At 57.7% G+C, this 18,633-nt stretch overlaps 1 protein-coding gene across 2 annotated transcripts in view; it reads left to right on the forward strand.

Annotated features, from left to right (window-relative positions):
* DSCAML1 (DS cell adhesion molecule like 1) overlaps positions 1 to 18,633 on the forward strand; it is a 341,244-nt gene that overhangs the window by 244,534 nt on the left and 78,077 nt on the right. For both annotated transcript variants that reach the window (XM_046017937.1, XM_046017938.1), the window contains exons 6-11: positions 943 to 1,218; positions 3,307 to 3,603; positions 5,194 to 5,466; positions 14,905 to 15,183; positions 15,581 to 15,700; positions 16,586 to 16,762. In XM_046017937.1, coding sequence (XP_045873893.1) covers positions 943 to 1,218; positions 3,307 to 3,603; positions 5,194 to 5,466; positions 14,905 to 15,183; positions 15,581 to 15,700; positions 16,586 to 16,762 — 1,422 coding nt within the window. The remainder of the gene's footprint in view (positions 1 to 942; positions 1,219 to 3,306; positions 3,604 to 5,193; positions 5,467 to 14,904; positions 15,184 to 15,580; positions 15,701 to 16,585; positions 16,763 to 18,633) is intronic.

Raw genomic sequence — 18,633 nt, forward strand, 5'->3', positions numbered from 1 at the left:
AGCGATAAACGAGGCTGGGGCAGCAGTAGACATCCAGGTGAGAGACACTGCCCTGCTCTCAAGTGCTCACAGCCAGGCGGAGAGACAGACCCAGAGGAGTGATTAAAAGCCCATGTGCTTAGTGTGGTGACTGATACCAAGAGAGGCCCAGAAGAGAGGTCCTGACCCAGCCTGGGAGGGGAGTGGTATCCAGGAAGGCTTCCTGGACAAGGTGTTCTTGAGCTCAGTGTGAAGGATGGATAGGCATCAGGCAAAGAGGGAAAAGAGCATTCTCGGGGGAGGCTCTGGGGCAAGAAGTGGCCCTGGGTATGCAGCAAGCCCAGACAGGACGCTGCTGCCCTGAGACTGTAGGGCTGAGAAGCAGGGGCAGGTCCCCGGGGGCCTTGATGGCCTTGAATGCCACACCGAGTTCTTGGGCACCATGGAAGTCCTGAGCAGAAAGCATGGAGAACAGGAGAAGGGAGGATGTTACTTCCTGGGTCCGGGATGGAGAGCAGAGTCCCCAGGGGAAAAATAAGGTGGTCAGAGCGACAGAAGATGGCAGGTGGTTATCTCTACGGGTATGAGAGACAGGTGGCAGGGCCAAGGGTGCCTCCCTGATTTCTGGGGAAGATGATGAACCAGCCAAGCTCTTGTCCTCTTCTGAGCTGAAAGGAGCTCCCCAGCCCCCCCTGGGCCACATGTCCAGAAAGTGCAGGCCAACATAACAAGAGGTGCAGAGGGATGGCCTGGCCTGACCCTGCCATTTGACAGATGAGTAAACTGAGGTCTAGAGAGGGAATTCACTAGTCCCAGCCCCTCTCACAAGGAGGCTGGGGACAGACTCCCCAGGGCCTCCCCACAGCCCAACCCCAGCCACACTGCTCCACAGTTAAAGCTGTTTTCTTTTGTTTTCCTCACCTCTGCCTTTCCCCCCTCTCCTCCCCTGCTGGCCTGGCCCAGACCCCCTTCACGTGACCTTGACACCAAAGAAGCTGAAGACCGGGATTGGTAGCACGGTCATCCTCTCCTGTGCCCTGCTGGGCTCCCCGGAATTCACCATCCGCTGGTACCACAACACTGAGCTGGTGCTACCTGACGAGGCCGTCTCTATCCGCGGGCTCAGCAACGAGACTCTGCTCATCACCTCGGCCCAAAAGAGCCACTCCGGGGCCTACCAGTGTTTTGCCACCCGCAAGGCCCAGACCGCGCAGGACTTCGCCATCATTGTGCTGGAGGGTGAGCTGGGGCGGCCGGCACCTGGGTGGATTCAGGCTCCCTCCCTCCCGTCCTGAGAGCAGGCACTGGTCCAGGCACCTGCGTGTCTTAGTTAGTCCTTCCATGGGCCCTGTGGGGACATGCTTTTGCTTCATGTTCCCTATTTTGCAGTTGGGGAAACTGAGGCTTGGTCACTTGCCCAAAGTCACACAGCTTGGCCAAAGGTCAGAGTTGGGATTGGAACTCAGGTCTCTTAACCACTGTGCTATATTGCCTCTGCCCTCCGAAATTGCTAGGACCTCACTACAAAACTGGTCTTCTTTCAGATGCCAGAGGCTTTCAGTCTCACAGGGGCCCTAGGACTGCCCACCAGGAGTCACTGCCTTGAGCCCCACCTCTGCTTTCTTCCCTGAGCCCTCTCTTACTGGCCGTCCCTCTCTCCCCATTCTCAACCCTTCCTGCCAGACCCATAGACTTTCAAATCTTTACCCTAAGGTCTCTTTGCAGCAGGCTCTGTTTCTTACTACAGAGCTGGATTTTCACATGCTTCCTTCTCCTTTTAAAGCTGCTGCCACCCAGGGCTCCTCACCCAGCACATCTGGGTATGGTTGTTCATGTTGTTCACTGCACAAAGTGCCTACAAGGCAGGACCAAGAGTAAGGACTGGAATCCAGCTTGAATCCCCCTTGCCAAGCCATGGGCCCTGGCACCAGGTTGTGACCACACAGAGGAGTCCCCTTTTTCTTATTCGCATGAGGATACCGTGAGGATTGACAAAGGCCCTATCCCTACCAACAAATTTAGTGGTCCCCCAGCATCTTTGTTGCTACCAAAACAAAACAAAAACCCCACAATCCTATTGTTTCCAAGGATTTTTTGCCATTATAACAAAGACACCCAACCCAGGCAAGTCCTACAGGTTATCGGGATCCCACATGGGTCTACCCGTCACGGCCTGTGGGTCCTCATTCCTTGGGAGATGGGACGTGGGAGTGGGCATCCCCTTATCCCTCACCCTGAGTACAGTGTCCAGTGAACTGCCCCTCCTTCAGCCCCTGCCTCCTCTTGTCCAGCCAGAACTTCTTCCCAGATCTTCTTCCCACCAGCTAGGAACAGACCAGTTCAAAATGGGAGCCTTACCTCTCTGGAGACTTCCTGTCTGACCGACTCCCCACACAGCACAGTTTCTCTCCAAGAGGACAGCCCACTGATGGCCGGTTCGGGGCAGGGATATGGGAAATGAGGCTGGCGGGAAGGGCAGAAAGGAGGGTACGAGGAAGGAAGCAGAGGAGGGGCCAAAAGCCACGCCCCTAGAGGGCAGTCCCAGGCTCTGCCAGGCGCCAGGTTCTCCCCGTGGTCTTAGGTAAGAGTCTCCCGCAGAAACGGGGTTAGGGGCTGGCAGACTGGATTAACATCAGCATTTGGGTGTGAAACTTGGTGGGGGATGTGGAGAGCCATATTACATTGGCCTTTTTTTTTTTTTAAAGTGTTTGCCTTAGTTTTCAAGTGCACAACACATACTTTAACTTTACAACAATCCTGTGTGGCAGGCTGGCCAGGCTCAGTAAACACACACCCATGCCCCTGGGCAGCCGCTGAGCCTTAAACTTGAGGCTTGGCTAACAGGGCTCTAGCACCCCCAACCCATTTGCAGGAACGAGTGCTGCAATCTGATTCCGTAGGTCCCAGCCCAGCCAGGTCCTGGTTCCACGCCGGGATCTTGAGTCCTATGGCTTTCCTAAGGCAGGGAGGAGAAAGGCAGAAAAGGCAAAGTGGGCCAGAGCTGATATTTAGCAAGCATTATAGGAAGCATTATAGGAAGCATCTTTAAAGCACTAATCCCTTTCGTCCTCACAGCATCAGTATGAAGAGGGTATATTCACTCCCCCCCGATATCTCCACCCTCCACAGTTACGAAGTGGGGAGACTCAGAGAAGTTAGGTAACTTGCCCAAAGACACAGAGCTCACAAGGGGCTGCGGGAGGATTCAAATCCAGGGGTCGGAAATCTGTGCAGGAGAAATGGGTATCTCACAGGGTGGGGTGGCCTGGCTGGGTGGTGTCTGTCCGTGGCCCGGTGACCCTGATGGGGGCTCCTCGCTCCCGGCAGACGGCACGCCCCGCATCGTCTCATCCTTCAGCGAGAAGGTGGTCAACCCTGGGGAGCAGTTCTCGCTGATGTGCGCAGCCAAGGGCGCCCCGCCTCCCACTGTCACCTGGGCCCTGGACGACGAGCCCATCGTGCGGGACGGGAGCCACCGCACCAACCAGTACACCATGTCAGACGGCACCACCATCAGCCACATGAACGTCACGGGCCCCCAGATCCGTGACGGCGGCGTGTACCGGTGCGCGGCGCGGAACTCGGTGGGCAGTGCTGAATATCAGGCGCGAATAAACGTAAGAGGTGCCTGTCTACATTTAAATATCAGAATAGGCTTTTGAGTTCCTTTGCCATCTCTGTGGTTCCCATTATTCTTGTGGTGATTAGTACTTATTATTAACTGTCATTTTGCTTTTAGTAGCGGTCTCTTTCCTCTCTTTCTCCCCTTTTCCCTGCCCTCCACACACCCGTCATCCTTTCTCGTGTGTGCGTGTCTGCTACAGTTGGCCCCCCTCTGCATCCCCAACCCTTCCCCCGTCCCTTCTCCTCTCCCAGTCTGACCCGTCCCCACCCCCATTCCTCCCCATCAGATCTCTCTGGCCCCAGGTACACTCAGCACCCCACTACCAACCACCAGCCCCACCAGGACCTTGTGAGGACAAGGACAGGGAAGGGGCAGTGGGGCCAGACTTGACCTTGGATGGGGGTGTCCATCAAAGCTGTGCTCCCAGTGTCCGCCCACTGAGCCATCCCCCAAATGCTCCAGGAGATGTAAGCAGCCAGGAGCCAACACACAGTCTTCCCCCCGATTTCCTCCCTCCCAGGGCCCGAGCCATCAAGAGTGGGAGGCTCGGGCTGGGTGGGGGCATCCCAAAGCAGGCACCCCCCCCCTCAGCAGCGGGGGAAGCAGTCCTCAGGTGATCATCCCCAGATCTCAGCTCTCCAAGTCACCACAGTGAGACGAGCCTTCTCTGAAGCTCTTTGCAGCCCTTTCGGGTCCCACTGGTCCTCACCAGTCCCTCCAGCGACCCCTGACCCAAGGGCGGAGGAATAGTAGGGGCAGGGCCCTGGAAGCTGCCATGGAGCCAGGGCTCTAGCCCCACGTGAGAAAAGTGACCTCCCATTTACCTCCCTCCCTGCTTTTGAATTGGAAAGGTCAGAGTTCCAGGGTCCTGGGATCTCCTCGTGCAGCCCCTCATCTGCTGGGTGGGGAGCCTGAAGCCTGGGGTTTCCTATGCCCATTCCAGCTCCCTGCCTGGTTCCCTGACCACTCCCACATCACCACCTGCCCGGCCACCCCCTCCCCGCAGCCAGGGTGACCAGAGTCCCCCTCTTAGAGCCCCTTCTCAGGGACCCACAAAACCCACTTACCTGTTTAGAAGAAAACCATCAGCTCATCCAGTAACGACCTTCCTACTGCCTTTTAAATATTTAATTTATACGAGATCCTTTTTGGTACAAGACCATGATGCACAAGTTAAATGAAAAAGAACAAAATCTCCACATCACCATTGTAACCCCCAAATCTTAATCCCCTTGTAAATGAGAACTCACCCTCCCAAATCCCAGTCACTTCTCAGTTGGCTCACATACCCCGTCCCATTAGGGGGATGGATCCCTGCCCCAGGCATGCAGGGAACATGTCTGTTTTCAGCTAGTAACAGAGTCCTGGAGAGACCGTGGGTGCCCCCAGCTCCAGCCTCTGCCTTTACCCTTGCAATAAAGTCTTCCTTTCCCCCCACCCCGCCCCCTTACCCCACTGAATTTCTATCCCCTGAGAGTTTCAGAGCCAAGTATACGGAGAAGAGAGTCACAGGGCAGCTCCCGGCTGTCCCTGGCTAACCGAACTGCTTGTCCCTCCTCTGCTCCTCCTCCCCCCTGACTCCCCCCCAGGCCCCCCCAGCATCCGGGCGATGAGGAACATCACGGCCGTCGCCGGGCGGGACACCCTCGTCAACTGCAGGGTCATCGGCTACCCATATTACTCCATCAAGTGGTACAAAGACGCCCTGCTGCTGCCCGACAACCACCGCCAGGTGGTGTTCGAGAACGGGACACTGAAGCTGACCGACGTGCAGAAGGGCATGGACGAGGGGGAGTACCTGTGCAGCGTCCTCATCCAGCCCCAGTTGTCCATCAGCCAGAGTGTCCACGTGGCTGTCAAAGGTAGGCCTCGCCCCGACCCAGAGCCCACCTGGGGCTCTCCGTCACCCGCCGACAGCTCGGGCAGCAGCAGCCTGGCCTGAAGGAGTGGCAGGCCGAAGAAGAGAGGGTCCTGAGCGAGTGTTCGGGAGAAAAGGGGCAAGGCGGGGGGGGGGGGGGTTTGCAGCGGGACAAAGAAGGTTCCCTCTGTGGGCTGCAGAACAACGTGGGACTGACCCGGGAGGCATGAGAGGCACAAAGGTCACTTTCTGGGCCAGAGGCCCAGGTCAGCGATGGTGGGCTGTGTCTGTCAGGAGGGAGCGCACAATGTCAGCGGGCGCCCACCAGAGGCCACCAATATGGGGAAGAGGCAGGAGCAGCAGGAGGCTGGGTGGAGGGAGCCTGTTCTGGGGCTCTGACTCCCCTCTACCTGCTCATGCTTTTTGAGGCCTACAGAGGACAGCCTGCAAAACCTCGGCCCAGGCCCTTCACGCTGGCCTGGGACGGGCATGTGTTTTGGGCAGGGGTACTTAGCACGGTGCCTGGTGCATAGGAGCCATTCACTAAATGCCTGCGGATTAAATGAATGAATGAGTAGAACTAAGGGACTCCGTGCGTGTGTGAGCAATGACGGCTGTCCCCGTGGTTCTGGGGCTGCACAGGTGTGCCAAGCTCCATCCCAAATATGTTCTTGGAACTGCCGGGCAGTGAGTGGGTGGAGTGTGGCCTGGTTTCTCTGGGACAGGATAGGGAAGGGGAGGCCTGCCAGGCCTGGCTGAGGAGTGGTCAAGGAAAGCCTGGCAGCTGGGATGGGAGGTCACTAATGGCCCCAATGGGTAAGGGTCCAAGTGGGTTCAAGCACTGGGAAAGCCTGAGGCTCTGGGAGGATGGAGATGCCAGCCTGGGGCCCCGCGAGGGAGGAAGGAGAGCTGTGGTCTCTGGCACCAGACTGTAGCCATTGCCACAACGAGCCCAATATCACTGCGGCGGGCCCACCACGCAGCAGTCGCTGTGACTTGGCACTCCACACGCTCAGCTTCACTGAGCCCCAGCACAGCCCCTCATCTCAGGCAGGTACCATTTTCTCCCCAGTCTCCAAGGCGGAAAAGGCAGAGGCACAAAAAAGTCAGGAAATTGTCACCTGGAAGCAGAATGTGTCCCGGGCCTGTCTACCTCCAGGTCCCGGGCTCTAACCCAGAGCTGGGGGATGGCAGGGCTGGGAGGAGGAAGGACGCTCCACGTTCCACCTCAGGAAAGAAAGAGGCCTCGGGGACCCCCTGAGAGTCAGGAAGGGACACAGAGACCCTGAGAAAGCTGAGAGCCCCTGTCGTCTGGGCACCTGTGTCAGGTCACCCCAGGGCAGGAAGGAAGGGACCCTGAGGACAACATGCACCAGGAGAAGAAAGCTGGCTTGGGACCTGCGGGGCCCACATGCAGGAAGAAGCAGCGGGGGTGGGGGTCCAGGCCTGCGAAGGGGCCCTGGCACAGGGGAAGGCCCCAGTGGGTCCCAGGCCCCTGAATCAAGATCCAAGAGCAGCTTTGTGGACAGAAAGAGGGAAGTCTGGGAGAAGGAAGAATCGGGGGAGACAGACACCGCATTGGGCTGTGGCCCCTTTGAGCGTGTGGGGATACTGGCACGCGCAGGTGAAGTGTCTGGTGGACGGTCAGGAGACTGAACAGTAGCAGCAAAAGGCGGGGTCGGCACTTCCCTCCCTTGCCCCACATGTCACAGGCACCCTTGGGCACCCATCACCTGTCACAGTGCCAGCCGTGAGTGTTTCCCGAGCTGAAGTGGAGACAGCAGTCTAGGTGGTACTGGCTTGCTGGGAGACCTCGCTTTGGCCCCAAAACTGTGGGGCCGTGGCCATTTCAAGCCAGAGCAGGTGACATGAGACCCTAGAGCATCAGCCTCCCTGCCTCTCGCCGCTACCCCCTAGTTAGGCTGAGGGGCACCCTGGCCCCCTCCTTAGCTGAGGCCTGTCCCACCTCTGTCCTGCCCAGAGCCCTGGGCAGGAGGCTCACAAGCCCCAGGCCACCTCCCCCCTTGCTGGTGCTGGAAGATAGCAGAGCCTGCCTACCCCCTCCCAGCATCAAGGGCTGCCCGTATCCATTTCCCTTACAAGCAGTGGACCGAGAGTTTACATTGTAAACATCACATATTAAAACATCTAACCTTTGCTCCACTCCCTTCTGCCCGCCCGCATCAGTGAGCATTTGGCCGGGTTTGTTGGCTTAAAAAAAATAAATAAATAACAGGGCTCCGGCGAGCCTCGGAGTACGCAGAACATCCAGAAAGCCGCTCCTGCTCATCAATTATTCAGCCCCATTCAGGGAGCGATCAGTCCTAATGAATTGAATCTGATGCATTCCGTCTCAGCGACTCTCTGGGCCTGTTGTGATTGTGCTGAGCGACAAGAGGAAAGGGGGAGTGTGTGTGTGTGTGTGTGTGTGTGTGTGTAAGAGAGAGAGAGAGGGAGAGATCTAGAGGGCAGAGCCCATGCACCAGGCACGCATGGCTCCCGCACCCAGCACAAAGCCCAGCGTTCATCAAACACCATGCGTGTGTACAGGGTATGGGGCACGTGTGCACACGTTCCCTCTTCCCTGCCCTCAGGGTCTGAAGATCCAGCCCTAGAAGGACGGCGGTCCCTTGTTTTCTCTCCAGACCGAGAAGTGGCATTTGTGTGCGGGGCTCTGGGACCCCCTGCCCCTTCCACTCGGAAAGCTCAGGTCCGCCATCCTCCCTCTCCCCGACTCCCTCTCCCCACCTCATTAGAATGCACTTTTGGAGAAGAACCCATCAGAGCTGATTATGAGCATGCTGCTTGATTAGCTGATGTGCTGTTCCAAGAGCTGCTCAAGGAGGAGGGTGGAGGAGGTGCCCCGGGCGTGCAGCAGGGCCCTGACTCTGGGTGAGGCAGGCTGGGTCCAGGGGCAGCGCTGAGCCCACTCCCATCACCTGGCTGGGACATGGTCCCACTCAGGGGACCGGAGCAGAGAGCCAGGGTACAGCAAAAGGCAAGGTGGATGTGGGACAGGGCAGTGGACACGGAGGATGGGTTAGAAGTCCCTCCCACCCCGCATCTCTCTGGGGGGCCGTGGGCTTGCGGGCAGGAAGCAGCAGAAACCCACGCTGCTCCAAGGAGCTGGAAAAACCACTGCTGACCCCATTCCTTCTGGGACTGCTGGTCTTCTGATGAATTTTTCAAACACTGAGCTAAGAGCAGAACACACCCGACACACATGCACACACATGTGCAGAGCCCTTTGTGTGTGCGGATGTGTACCTATACTCATTGGTTCTTATGATACGCATGTCCGTGCAACAAATATACACACACTAACCTGTCCGCTGTTGCGCACACACACACGCGCGCGCGTGTACGCGCGCATGCCGGCAGTCTTGTGTGCACGAACATTGGCTCTGTCCCTACCCTCCTGTAAGACACCATTCCTGAGACACAAAAGGTGGCTTCGAGTGGCACCAGATGAAATATTGCCCAGGTGAGCTGGTGTGGCCCAGCAAGGTGGGAGGGCTGCCGGGAGAGGGTGGGCATGCTTTGTGGGCCCCTTGGGCTTTGGGGCGTGTGACGCCAACTGGCAGGGGAGGGCAGGGCTGTCGGGAAGGCAAGCGCTCCTCTCCGGGCATCTAGAGACATCCCTGGCAGGATGCTAAGAGGCGGGCACATAGATCCAACCTAGATTCAATGTCTTTAGGGCCCCCCGTAGCTGAAAAATAATGTAGCAGAAAAGCATCTCTGGGCACGCGGGCTGAATGTTTAATTAACTAAGAAGGCAGGCTGCGACTGGGGCTCCTTGGCTTCAGCTCAGCAAGAGAACATCTCCATCCCCACATCCGAGTCTCTATGGATGGACCTCTGGAGCCAAAACAAGGACAAGAAGGGCTTGCTGCCCATGCTCTGCAAGGCCAGGGGTGGGTGGTGTTGCCAGGCCCCTGTGGAGCACAAACGGAAAAGGACACACACACCCGCTCCTTCCCCAGTGCCCACACTCCGTCTTCCCTGGCAGCCCAAACCCGTGCCTGCCATGCGCCCAGAGCCTTTGGAGGAGGGCCCCTTCCACCCCAGCGAGTGGGTTGGGCGTTTCTGTGATCCTAGGTTGGGGCTTAGGGAAAAGCCCGTCGCTGGGCCAAATGCCTGCTATCCCCAGAGGTGGAGGTTTGGAACCCACAGGGAGGGGATACAACGGGTTCCGCAGGAGCAGAGAGCCCGGTTGTCCCTGGGAGGGGGGGGGCACCAGGAAAGCTCCTGCCAGGAGCCTTATTCCCCAGCAGAGGGGCCCTGGCGCACAGGAGCAAGCAGCCACTTCAGTGGACAGACAGGGCTCAAGAGGATGACTGTGGTGGCGGTGGGGACGATGGTGTGGAGGCAGCGTCTACGGATTCAGGGAATTTACTGCGTACCCTCAATGTACCCTCAATACCAACAAATGCAGCCACACTCACGACAGACAAAAATCCCTGTCCCTGGAAGCTATCATTCTGGGGGGCAAATGGATAATGCATAAAATATATAAAAGAAACCCCAGGTCAAAGAAGGAGCTGGGATGAGAATGCCAAGAAGAGTTGGGAGTGGTTTTGTGATTTTAAATAGGGTGGCCAAGGGAGGTCTTCCTGAGAAGAGAGGGTTGTGTAAAAAAAAAAAAAAAAAAAAAAAAAGTTATTATTATAATTCCTAAAATAGTAGGGGCTTTAGAGATTAATTGGTCCAACTCCTCGGTTTTTCAGATGAGGAAACGGAGGCTCAGGGCGGAGGCAGGGTGGTTGACAGGAGGTGGCCTGCCTCCGCTCACTTGCACGGAAGGCAGAGGCCGGAACCTAGCTCCTGGGCACGGCTGTCTCCCCACCTCCGTGCTGCATGGGCAAACACTCTGACTCCCCCCAGTGCCCTCTCTCCGCTAAGCAGGCGCAGTAAATAAGAAGACTCAGTCTCAAAGACAGACAATGAGCGACACCGTAAAGTGTTTATGGTCTGGACTGGCCGTCGGCACACCGTTGTCTGTGCAACGCTCCCAAGCAGGGGGCCATAAAGGCTTTATGGTGGCCAGGCACCTCCTGGACAGCTGCAACCACTGTACATCCCCAGCCACTCCGTCCTCTGGCCTCTTCACCACGGTAGCACCTTGCTCTGACCCCACCTCCCTCAGCGTGGAGTTACCCTGTCCCCAAAGATGACTGTGGCCAGAGCAGGGCTTCTGGAGACAGGACCGTGGGTCACCTGGCATTCATGCCCCCTCACATTCAGGCTGGGGGTTGGAGAAATGCTGGGACTCAGGGACCGGGGGGGCGGGTGGGCTTTGTGCAGTCGACCCTCGGAGGTCCCCGCTCATCACTGCGATAGAGGTAGTCAGAACTGGGACAACCCCCCCCCCCCCCGCCCCACTGCTGAGGATTGCTCTCCCAGAGGCAGAAATGGACACACACACGTTCAGTTAGCTCACGTCTACCTCTGAGCGTTGGGGAAGACAACCCTGACTCACAGGTCGGAAAGCAGCCCTACATCGGGGCCGCTGCCCATGCACCCGTCCCAGAGCCCTCACACCCTGTTTCTCAGAGCATCTGGCTCATGGGGCTCCTCCGCTAGTCAGGGAGCCTGTGAAGGAACCAGGACCCCTGGACTTTCTTCTCCCTCCTGCTGTACCTGCAGTTATGGAAGTATCTGAGCAGAAGCCTGGAGTCAAGAAATTCCATGAGCAGCTCTGGCCCCTAACACTCTCACCAAAGGGTTCCTAAGGGGACACCTCCTTGCCTCGTCGGCCTGCAGCAAGGACAAAGGGTAGAGGGGGCCAGGAGCCTGCCCTGGATCTCTGGTGTGTTGTCTGGTCGTCAGCCTCCCACAGGACAATTGTGCTCCTGAGAGCACTGGCCAGCCCAGGGGAATGTCTAGCCCCCTGATGGATACTGGTCGGCTTCTGTCTCTGGGGGGTGGGGGGTCGCAGTAGCCATCCACGTTATCCCCGAAGGCCAGAAGTGAGTGACCACCCCTTCTGGTGGTTGGCCTCTACATCATGGCTCAGCCTCCCCCCTCCATGTACATTGTGTCCTTTAGCTCTCTGCCCAAATGCCACCTCCTCTGTGAGGCCACGGTCACCCAGCCACATGAGTGAGACATCTCACGGCTCTGAGTTCAGCATCTGTCTACTCAGGTGGTGCCTGTCCAATAATCATTGAGGGAAATATCTTGCCTTCCCTAGCAGATGATGAGCTCCTGGGGGTTCTATCTGTATTTTAAGCATGTTTCTACTTTCTCCAGCCCACACGGAGCATGATAATGCCTTCACAGACTAGGCATTTCATAAATATTAGATGAATTAGTTAATTAATGAATTAACCTGCCTTAGTAACTTGTTCCATTATCCAAATCCCTTCTTACTGAGAGAGACAGTCTTCCCCTTGCATGAGCTAAGTCTCCCTGCCTGATTTCAGTCTTTTGCTCGCCGCTTGCTCTGTTCACAGAGGAAATACAGCTCGAGACCCCCCATCCCCGGGGCTGGTCCTTCAGCCTTGACAGCCCCTCGGCCCTCTCCTCCTTGGTAGAACCTCCCAGAACTAGCTTTGCTCACACATCCTCCTCTGCACCCCATCACTGTCTTGAGTCTCCCCTTGTTCACGTTCAAGTGTGCCTAGGAGCTCCTTCTGGGGCCATGGGGGCAAGGGCCTGACCCCCAGGAAGGACCAAGGGATAAGCTCCCTTGGTCTTGAGGAACAGCATCTTGAGGTACAGCATAGAAACCCCCCCTCTTCTGGATGGGCCCCCTTCCTGTGCTCTCTCTACCCTGGCCTGCCTGACAGTTCAACTTCTAAGATCAACCCAGGAAATCATATCTGAGCCTGTGTTCGTTCATTCATTCATTCATTCATTCATTCATTCATTCACTCACCTACCAGGCATTTACTGGACTCTTGCTACTGGCCAGGGAAGTCAGTCTTAGTTACTGCCCTAGAGGAGCTCCCAGACCCCCCACAGAAGGCAGGAGTGCAAACCGCCACCCTCCCGCCCTGTGACAGGTGCCATGCTGAAGGTGGGCACAGGTGCGGTGGGACGAGGGCAGGCCTCACAGAAGACGTAGTACTGCAGAGGCTCTGAGAAGACAAGGAGGCGTTTCCCCAGAGGCCTGTGGGCTCCAGCTTCCGGTCTCTGTGGGAAGGAGAACTGGGCCAGGCCTGGTTCTGTTCGGCCTAGAGAAACAAACCAGAGGCAGATCTGGGTCTTTGCAACAGTTCTCTCAAAACAACCAAGGAGGCCAGAAGCCTTGGTCTGATCTAGGCACCCAAACAAGCCCCAGGGAGGGAAACGGCAGAGCCCAACCGAGGGACCTCTGGGAAATCTCAGCAGTCAGCATGGGGCCATTACCAGGGTCAGGAGCTTTCCAGATTTCTGGAGAAATCTCATTTGGAGATTCCCAAGACTCAGCAAACCACCCAGAATACTGGGGCAAACCCTAACCCAGGCAATAGGCAGCCAGAGATTGGGATGGGGAGATCCAGACAATGACCAGAGCCCCAGTGGACCTAGATCTGGGCCCTGGGGGGAGCACACATGCGGGAATAAGAGGGATAAGGGTCCAGCTGTGTTCGCCAAGGCACGGGCTAAGACTTGGAGCGGCGGGTGGTCACGGCACACTGATGGAGCCCCTGTCGCAGGATGGAGTACGGTGGCAGAGGACACTGGGAAGGTCAGTTAAACACCCTGCTGAAGGGTGTGGCTCTCATCCCGTCCCTCCTAAATGTCACTTCCTCTAGACCTAGGCTCTTGATCAAGAACTTTCCAAGGGTGGGGCGCCTGGGTGGTTCAGTGGTTTAAAGCCTCTGCCTTCGGCTTGGGTCATGATCCCAGGGTCCTGGAATAGGGCCCCACATCGGTTCTCTGCTCAGCAGGGAGCCTGCTTCCTCCTATCTCTTTGCCTGCCTCTCTGCCTACTTGTGATCTCTGTCAAATTAATAAATAAAAAGTATTTAAAAAAAAAAAACTTCCCAAGGGAGCCAAAGGGCTGCCAAGGGTGATTCTATGCCCCAACCCCCACCACTGTGCTAGGAAGCTCCCTGCTGAGCCTGAAATCCTTGGGGTGCAGGGAGGGCCTTGGGTGCAGGGAGGGCCTTGGGCATGCCTAGGAGGCCACCATCCTCTCCCCCCAGGGCTCGGCCCTGCTGGTGGTCACTGTGGGTAGGCCTAGGGTGGAAAGCAGCAGGCTTCCCAGGGGGCGGGGTGCTGGAGCCTGGGAGAAGGCCAGAGGACTGTGGACAGCCTTGTAATTTAATTATTTGACTGCAGAAAGGAGATCTCATCTACTGGGTGCTCATCCTTGTTAAGCTAATTGTCTGTCTCCTTCTCTCTCTTCTCCCCCCACTTGCTGGGGAAGTCGCTGTGGCCTAATTGAGTTATCATGAAGATAATGGCTGATGCCCTAGCCAGAACTGAAAAAGGAGGAGCCCTCTCACAGAGGCTCAGGCTCCAGACAGCCCCCCCAGGGGCGAGGATGTGGGCCGTGGGGTGGGCTGGATCTCTGGGCGGGGAGGGAGGCTGTGCAGATCCTGCTCAGCCAGACGAGTGGCACACTGGTTGTCTCACGAAGGACAGGGCTCCCTCTGCTCCTCCCTGCCACAGGAGGGGGGCTGAGACGGAAGAGTCGTTGGACGGGACATGTCTGGGCTTTCTCGGAGAGGCACTGGGCAGCACAGGGAGAGAGCGTGGACCCTGAGAACAGGGACACCAGGTCTCAATTCCCTCTGTCACCTCTTAGGATCTAGATGACTGAGGGCAAGTGACTTCTCCATTCTGAGCCTCAATGTTCTCATCTGTGAAGTGGAGACGTCATGTTATTGGGGGAGGATTCAGTGTGCTAGCACGTGACCAGCATGGGCAGGGCTGGGGCAGGAGATGGGACCTCTGCTGGAGGAGGCCAGCAGACAGCATCCTGGCTTTCGGAGGCGCAGCTGTGGGGCAGGAGCTGGGGACAGTCTCAGTGCCCACCTTCACACTTCACACAGTTCCCCACATCCGACGTCTGGGGCACAGCACCCCTGTCGATCGCAGGTCCCAGAGAGCTGACATATCTTTGGGATGAGAAGGTGGCCCAGGGCCATTGAGGAGCAGCAGGGGAGTGAGGGCGAAAACCAAGCAGTGTCCGCAGGCAGATGGGAATCCAGAAACACATGCGTCATCGCAGGGACAAGTCTGAGGGTCAGAAGTAATGCAGGCCAACCAACGCCCTACACAGAGACAGTGGGCCCACCCTGGGGCCGGCAAGGGGATGAGAGCAAACGGCCAGGGGCAGCCCTGAGAGATTCTGCAGGTACAGGACAAGGCACTGGCACCCTGGGGAATTCTACTTACGGCCCCAGGGGCAGGAGGGGCCGGGAGGTGAAGCAGTGAGGCAGGCGCTGCTGGCCAGGCTGGGGCACACGGGGGGCCTGACTGCAGCACCCCCCCTTTGCCTTCCCAGTGCCCCCTCTAATCCAGCCCTTTGAGTTCCCACCTGCCTCCATCGGCCAGCTGCTCTATATCCCCTGCGTGGTGTCCTCGGGGGACATGCCCATCCGCATCACCTGGAGGAAGGACGGACAGGTGATCATCTCAGGCTCGGGCGTGACCATCGAGAGCAAGGAATTCATGAGCTCCCTGCAGATCTCCAGCGTCTCCCTCAAGCACAACGGCAACTACACGTGCATCGCCAGCAACGCGGCGGCCACCGTGAGCCGGGAGCGCCAGCTCATCGTGCGTGGTGAGCAGAGAGGCTGCGGCCGGGGAGTGAGGGCCCAGCTCCATCGGCTGCCAACAGTGTCTCTGGATTTGGGGTTGAAATCACAGGCTGAGGGAACGCTGGCTTCAGCGGGGGCCTTAACTAAGATCAAGAAGTTCAAATCTCTTGCTTTCCAGGCCCAGACCCAGAGGCCCTGAGAGGGAAAGAGCCCTGTTCAGTTAGCCACTGGCAGGGTGAGAACTGGGACGCGGGACTCCCAGTCCTCAGCAAGAACCGGCAGCATCCTGAGTTTCAGAGCTGCCTCTTCTGAACTTGATCATGGTGCAGGCAGGGCTGGCACAGATGAGAAGGTTAGAGACCACAGAAGAGTGTTAGAGACAGATGACTGGTTTCTCCCTAACGGTCCCTCTTCCCACAGTGCCCCCGCGATTTGTGGTCCAGCCCAACAACCAGGACGGCATCTACGGCAAAGCTGGCGTGCTCAACTGCTCAGTGGATGGCTACCCCCCGCCCAAGGTCATGTGGAAGCATGCCAAGGGTGAGCCCCTGGCCAGCCAGCATTTCCGAGCACGGTCAGGGAGTGGGGAGAAGGAAGATGATGGGGCTTGGGCCCGTTTTCCCACACATAACTCCTACCCCTGGGTGGGAGCCCTAGGTAGGAGTCCTGGGTGCTAAGCTTTCAGGGGATCCCAGGCTGTATTCGCTCTGGACGTTGTCCTCCGCCGCCCTCAGGGATCGGCAGACTGGGGACAGCTAGAATGCCGACTCCAGATTTCCTCTAGTCCCCACAGATTGACCTCTCCCCTCCTCCATCCAGCCTAGAACTCAGTGTATGTCTGCTTTCCCCAGCCCTCCCCTCCCTGCTTGGGGTCCTGGAACCTCCTAGGCCCCTGCTCCTCACCAAACTATTCTGGGGCTGCCGTCCTTCTTGGAGCCTAACATCATCCCAAGGATACATTTGGTATCTGACCAAGTCCCCTGCCCACCTCTTGTCATAGGCCATGCCCATGACTGACACTGTGGGGATGGGGAGGAGACCACAAAGCCCCCCTTGGAAGATGGCTGGCTTCTTTCCCAGACCTGGCCGTCCAAGACCAGGCAGCTGCCATTTTAGGGTTCCATCTTCCCTTTGCCTGTGGCCAAGTGGCCTGAGACAACTCTTCGTCTCCACGTTCAGCCCTGAGACTCAGTGCCAAGGCGGGTTTTGAGCGGAGGTCCCCAACTCCACCTCCTTACCTGAGAGCTGGGGCAAAGCCAGACCTCTGTGAGGCCTTCCAGTCACCCAGAGGAGCACTTCGGGAGTGCTACAAGATAGCCCTAGGTCAGCAAGAGAAGGATGTCAGGGCGTCCCTTGGGGCACTCCAACCCGACCCAACTGGTGTGCTAGCCTGGGCCCCAGCCCCTAACCGCTGCCTCCTTCCAGGGAGTGGGAGCCCACAGCAGTACCACCCGGTCCCCCTCACCGGCCGCACCCAGATCCTGGCCAACAGCTCGCTGCTGATCCGCCACGTCCTGGAAGAGGACATGGGCTACTACCTCTGCCAGGCCAGCAACGGCGTGGGCACCGACATCAGCAAGTCCATGTTCCTCACCGTCAAGAGTGAGTCCTACCCGCGCGCAGCGCTCCTCGCCCCCGACCACAGGCTGGGGCCCGTCTCCACACTTGCCCAGCAGCCACTGTTCCATCTGAGAGTGGGAAGCAGGGAGGGTTCCTGGCCAGAGGTGCGCTCGGGACACTCAGGTCGGGGACTCAGACCCCCTGTGACCTTGGCCCAGTCACCTCATCTGTCTAGGCTCCAGCATCTTCCCTGTGCTAGAGGTTCGTTTACAGCCCACCTTCCCCACCAAACTGCTTGAGGAACACAGGAACTGATCACGGGAAGGGGAAGATATCTGGGGAAAGTCAAAAGAGCACCGAGACTCATCACTCAGTGCTCAATCTGTGACTTCTAAATCTCCAGACACAGAGCTGGCCTCACGGCCTCAGAAGCCCAGAATATCCCGGAATCTGTTGAATCCCATGCAGATCTTCCTACCAAATAACACTATCCCTTTAGAGTCTTGGGGTCCATATAATGGGCCCGCAGGGAATGGTGTCAGAGGAACAGTGTCCATCTGCCCCTGTGTCAGGAAACGGACCACGGGCCATGCGGGGCAGTGTTGAGAGCCTGTTTTAGCACCCGACCAAAGCCAAGTGCGAATCTAGGCTCCATGTTGTAATTGTGACCTTGATGAGATTGCTTGACCTCGCCATACAAACCTCATGTCCCTGGTAGAGAACCATCCCCGTTATGTTCTGCGGCAGGAGTGAGTGCGATACTATGTGGAAAGCAGTCCGTGGGATACTGGCATCCAGTCAGCCATCAAAGGCTTACCAGTTTGGTTATTGGTACCGGCAGTCCCTGCAGGGTCAGTGTGGGAATGACTGCCGAGGGCAGTGCCCGGTGTGGGGTCCCTCCTGGAAGAATCCGAGCTTCTTTATCGCTTGCCAAAGCCCGTGTTCAGCTCCGCACCAGACAGGGAAGCCCCAGCGATCGATGCACGGGGAGCTCCGGGCGCCGGAATCCCCGCCCTGGGGAGCCGCTTCCCTCACACTATCAAAAAGCACTTTGTCCTTAATAAAACCAGGCAATCAATCTACATCCCTCAGTCAGGGAGAACTTCGCTAATTCCGCCTGCGTGAGGTGAGAGGGATAGCGGGCACCTCGCGGAACCGTCCCTGGAATCCGATCCCTACCGCCCCCGTCAGCATCAGGGATGAGCCCAAACCTTTAGTCTTTTTTATCTTCGTGTTTGTTCTTTGCTCTTTCTTCTCGAAGCCAGGGGATTCTGCCACACAAGCGTGGCTGTGGCTTTGTGGCCCCCGGTGTGTGGGATGGGGGGGGGGACGGGGGGGACGGGGGACCCGGCGGTCAGGAGATGGGCTGTGTGAGGAGCCTCTGTTCACAGCACGCTGTCCCTGACGTCCTGGAGGGACCCGGGGCAAATCACGTCACTTCTCAGGCCCCGCATTTTTCCTGCGCTGTCCCCGCCGCTCGGCCCAGGCAGCTGAGCGACACCCCGAGATGCTCAGAGGAAGCCCATTTTGTAAATTCAGGGCAGCCTTGTGAGCATGTGCCACACAGAATCACACGCACGCGCACACACACACACACACACACACACAAGGCGACGTCAACGCCGGGCTCTCTCTTCCCGAGGAGTTTCTTACCACTCCCATCACCTGTGGGCACACTCTGGACCTCGTTCCTTCCTCCCCTCGCCCTCGTCCTATTTTCAGCCACCTTGTCACTCTCCTTTGCTTCCTCCCACAGCAAGGCACACACGCACACACGTCTTTCTCACATCTGCTCCGTCTCACAGACACCTCGGGTCATATTTTCCGGCTCGCCGCACCTCCCTCCCACTGCCGGGGACACGGCGTCTCTCCACACCTCCTCACACAGCTTCTCCCCTGCGGCCACCGCCCTC

This window comes from Meles meles, chromosome 8 (genome assembly GCF_922984935.1).
Source record: "Meles meles chromosome 8, mMelMel3.1 paternal haplotype, whole genome shotgun sequence".
Classification (NCBI taxonomy): domain Eukaryota; kingdom Metazoa; phylum Chordata; class Mammalia; order Carnivora; family Mustelidae; genus Meles; species Meles meles.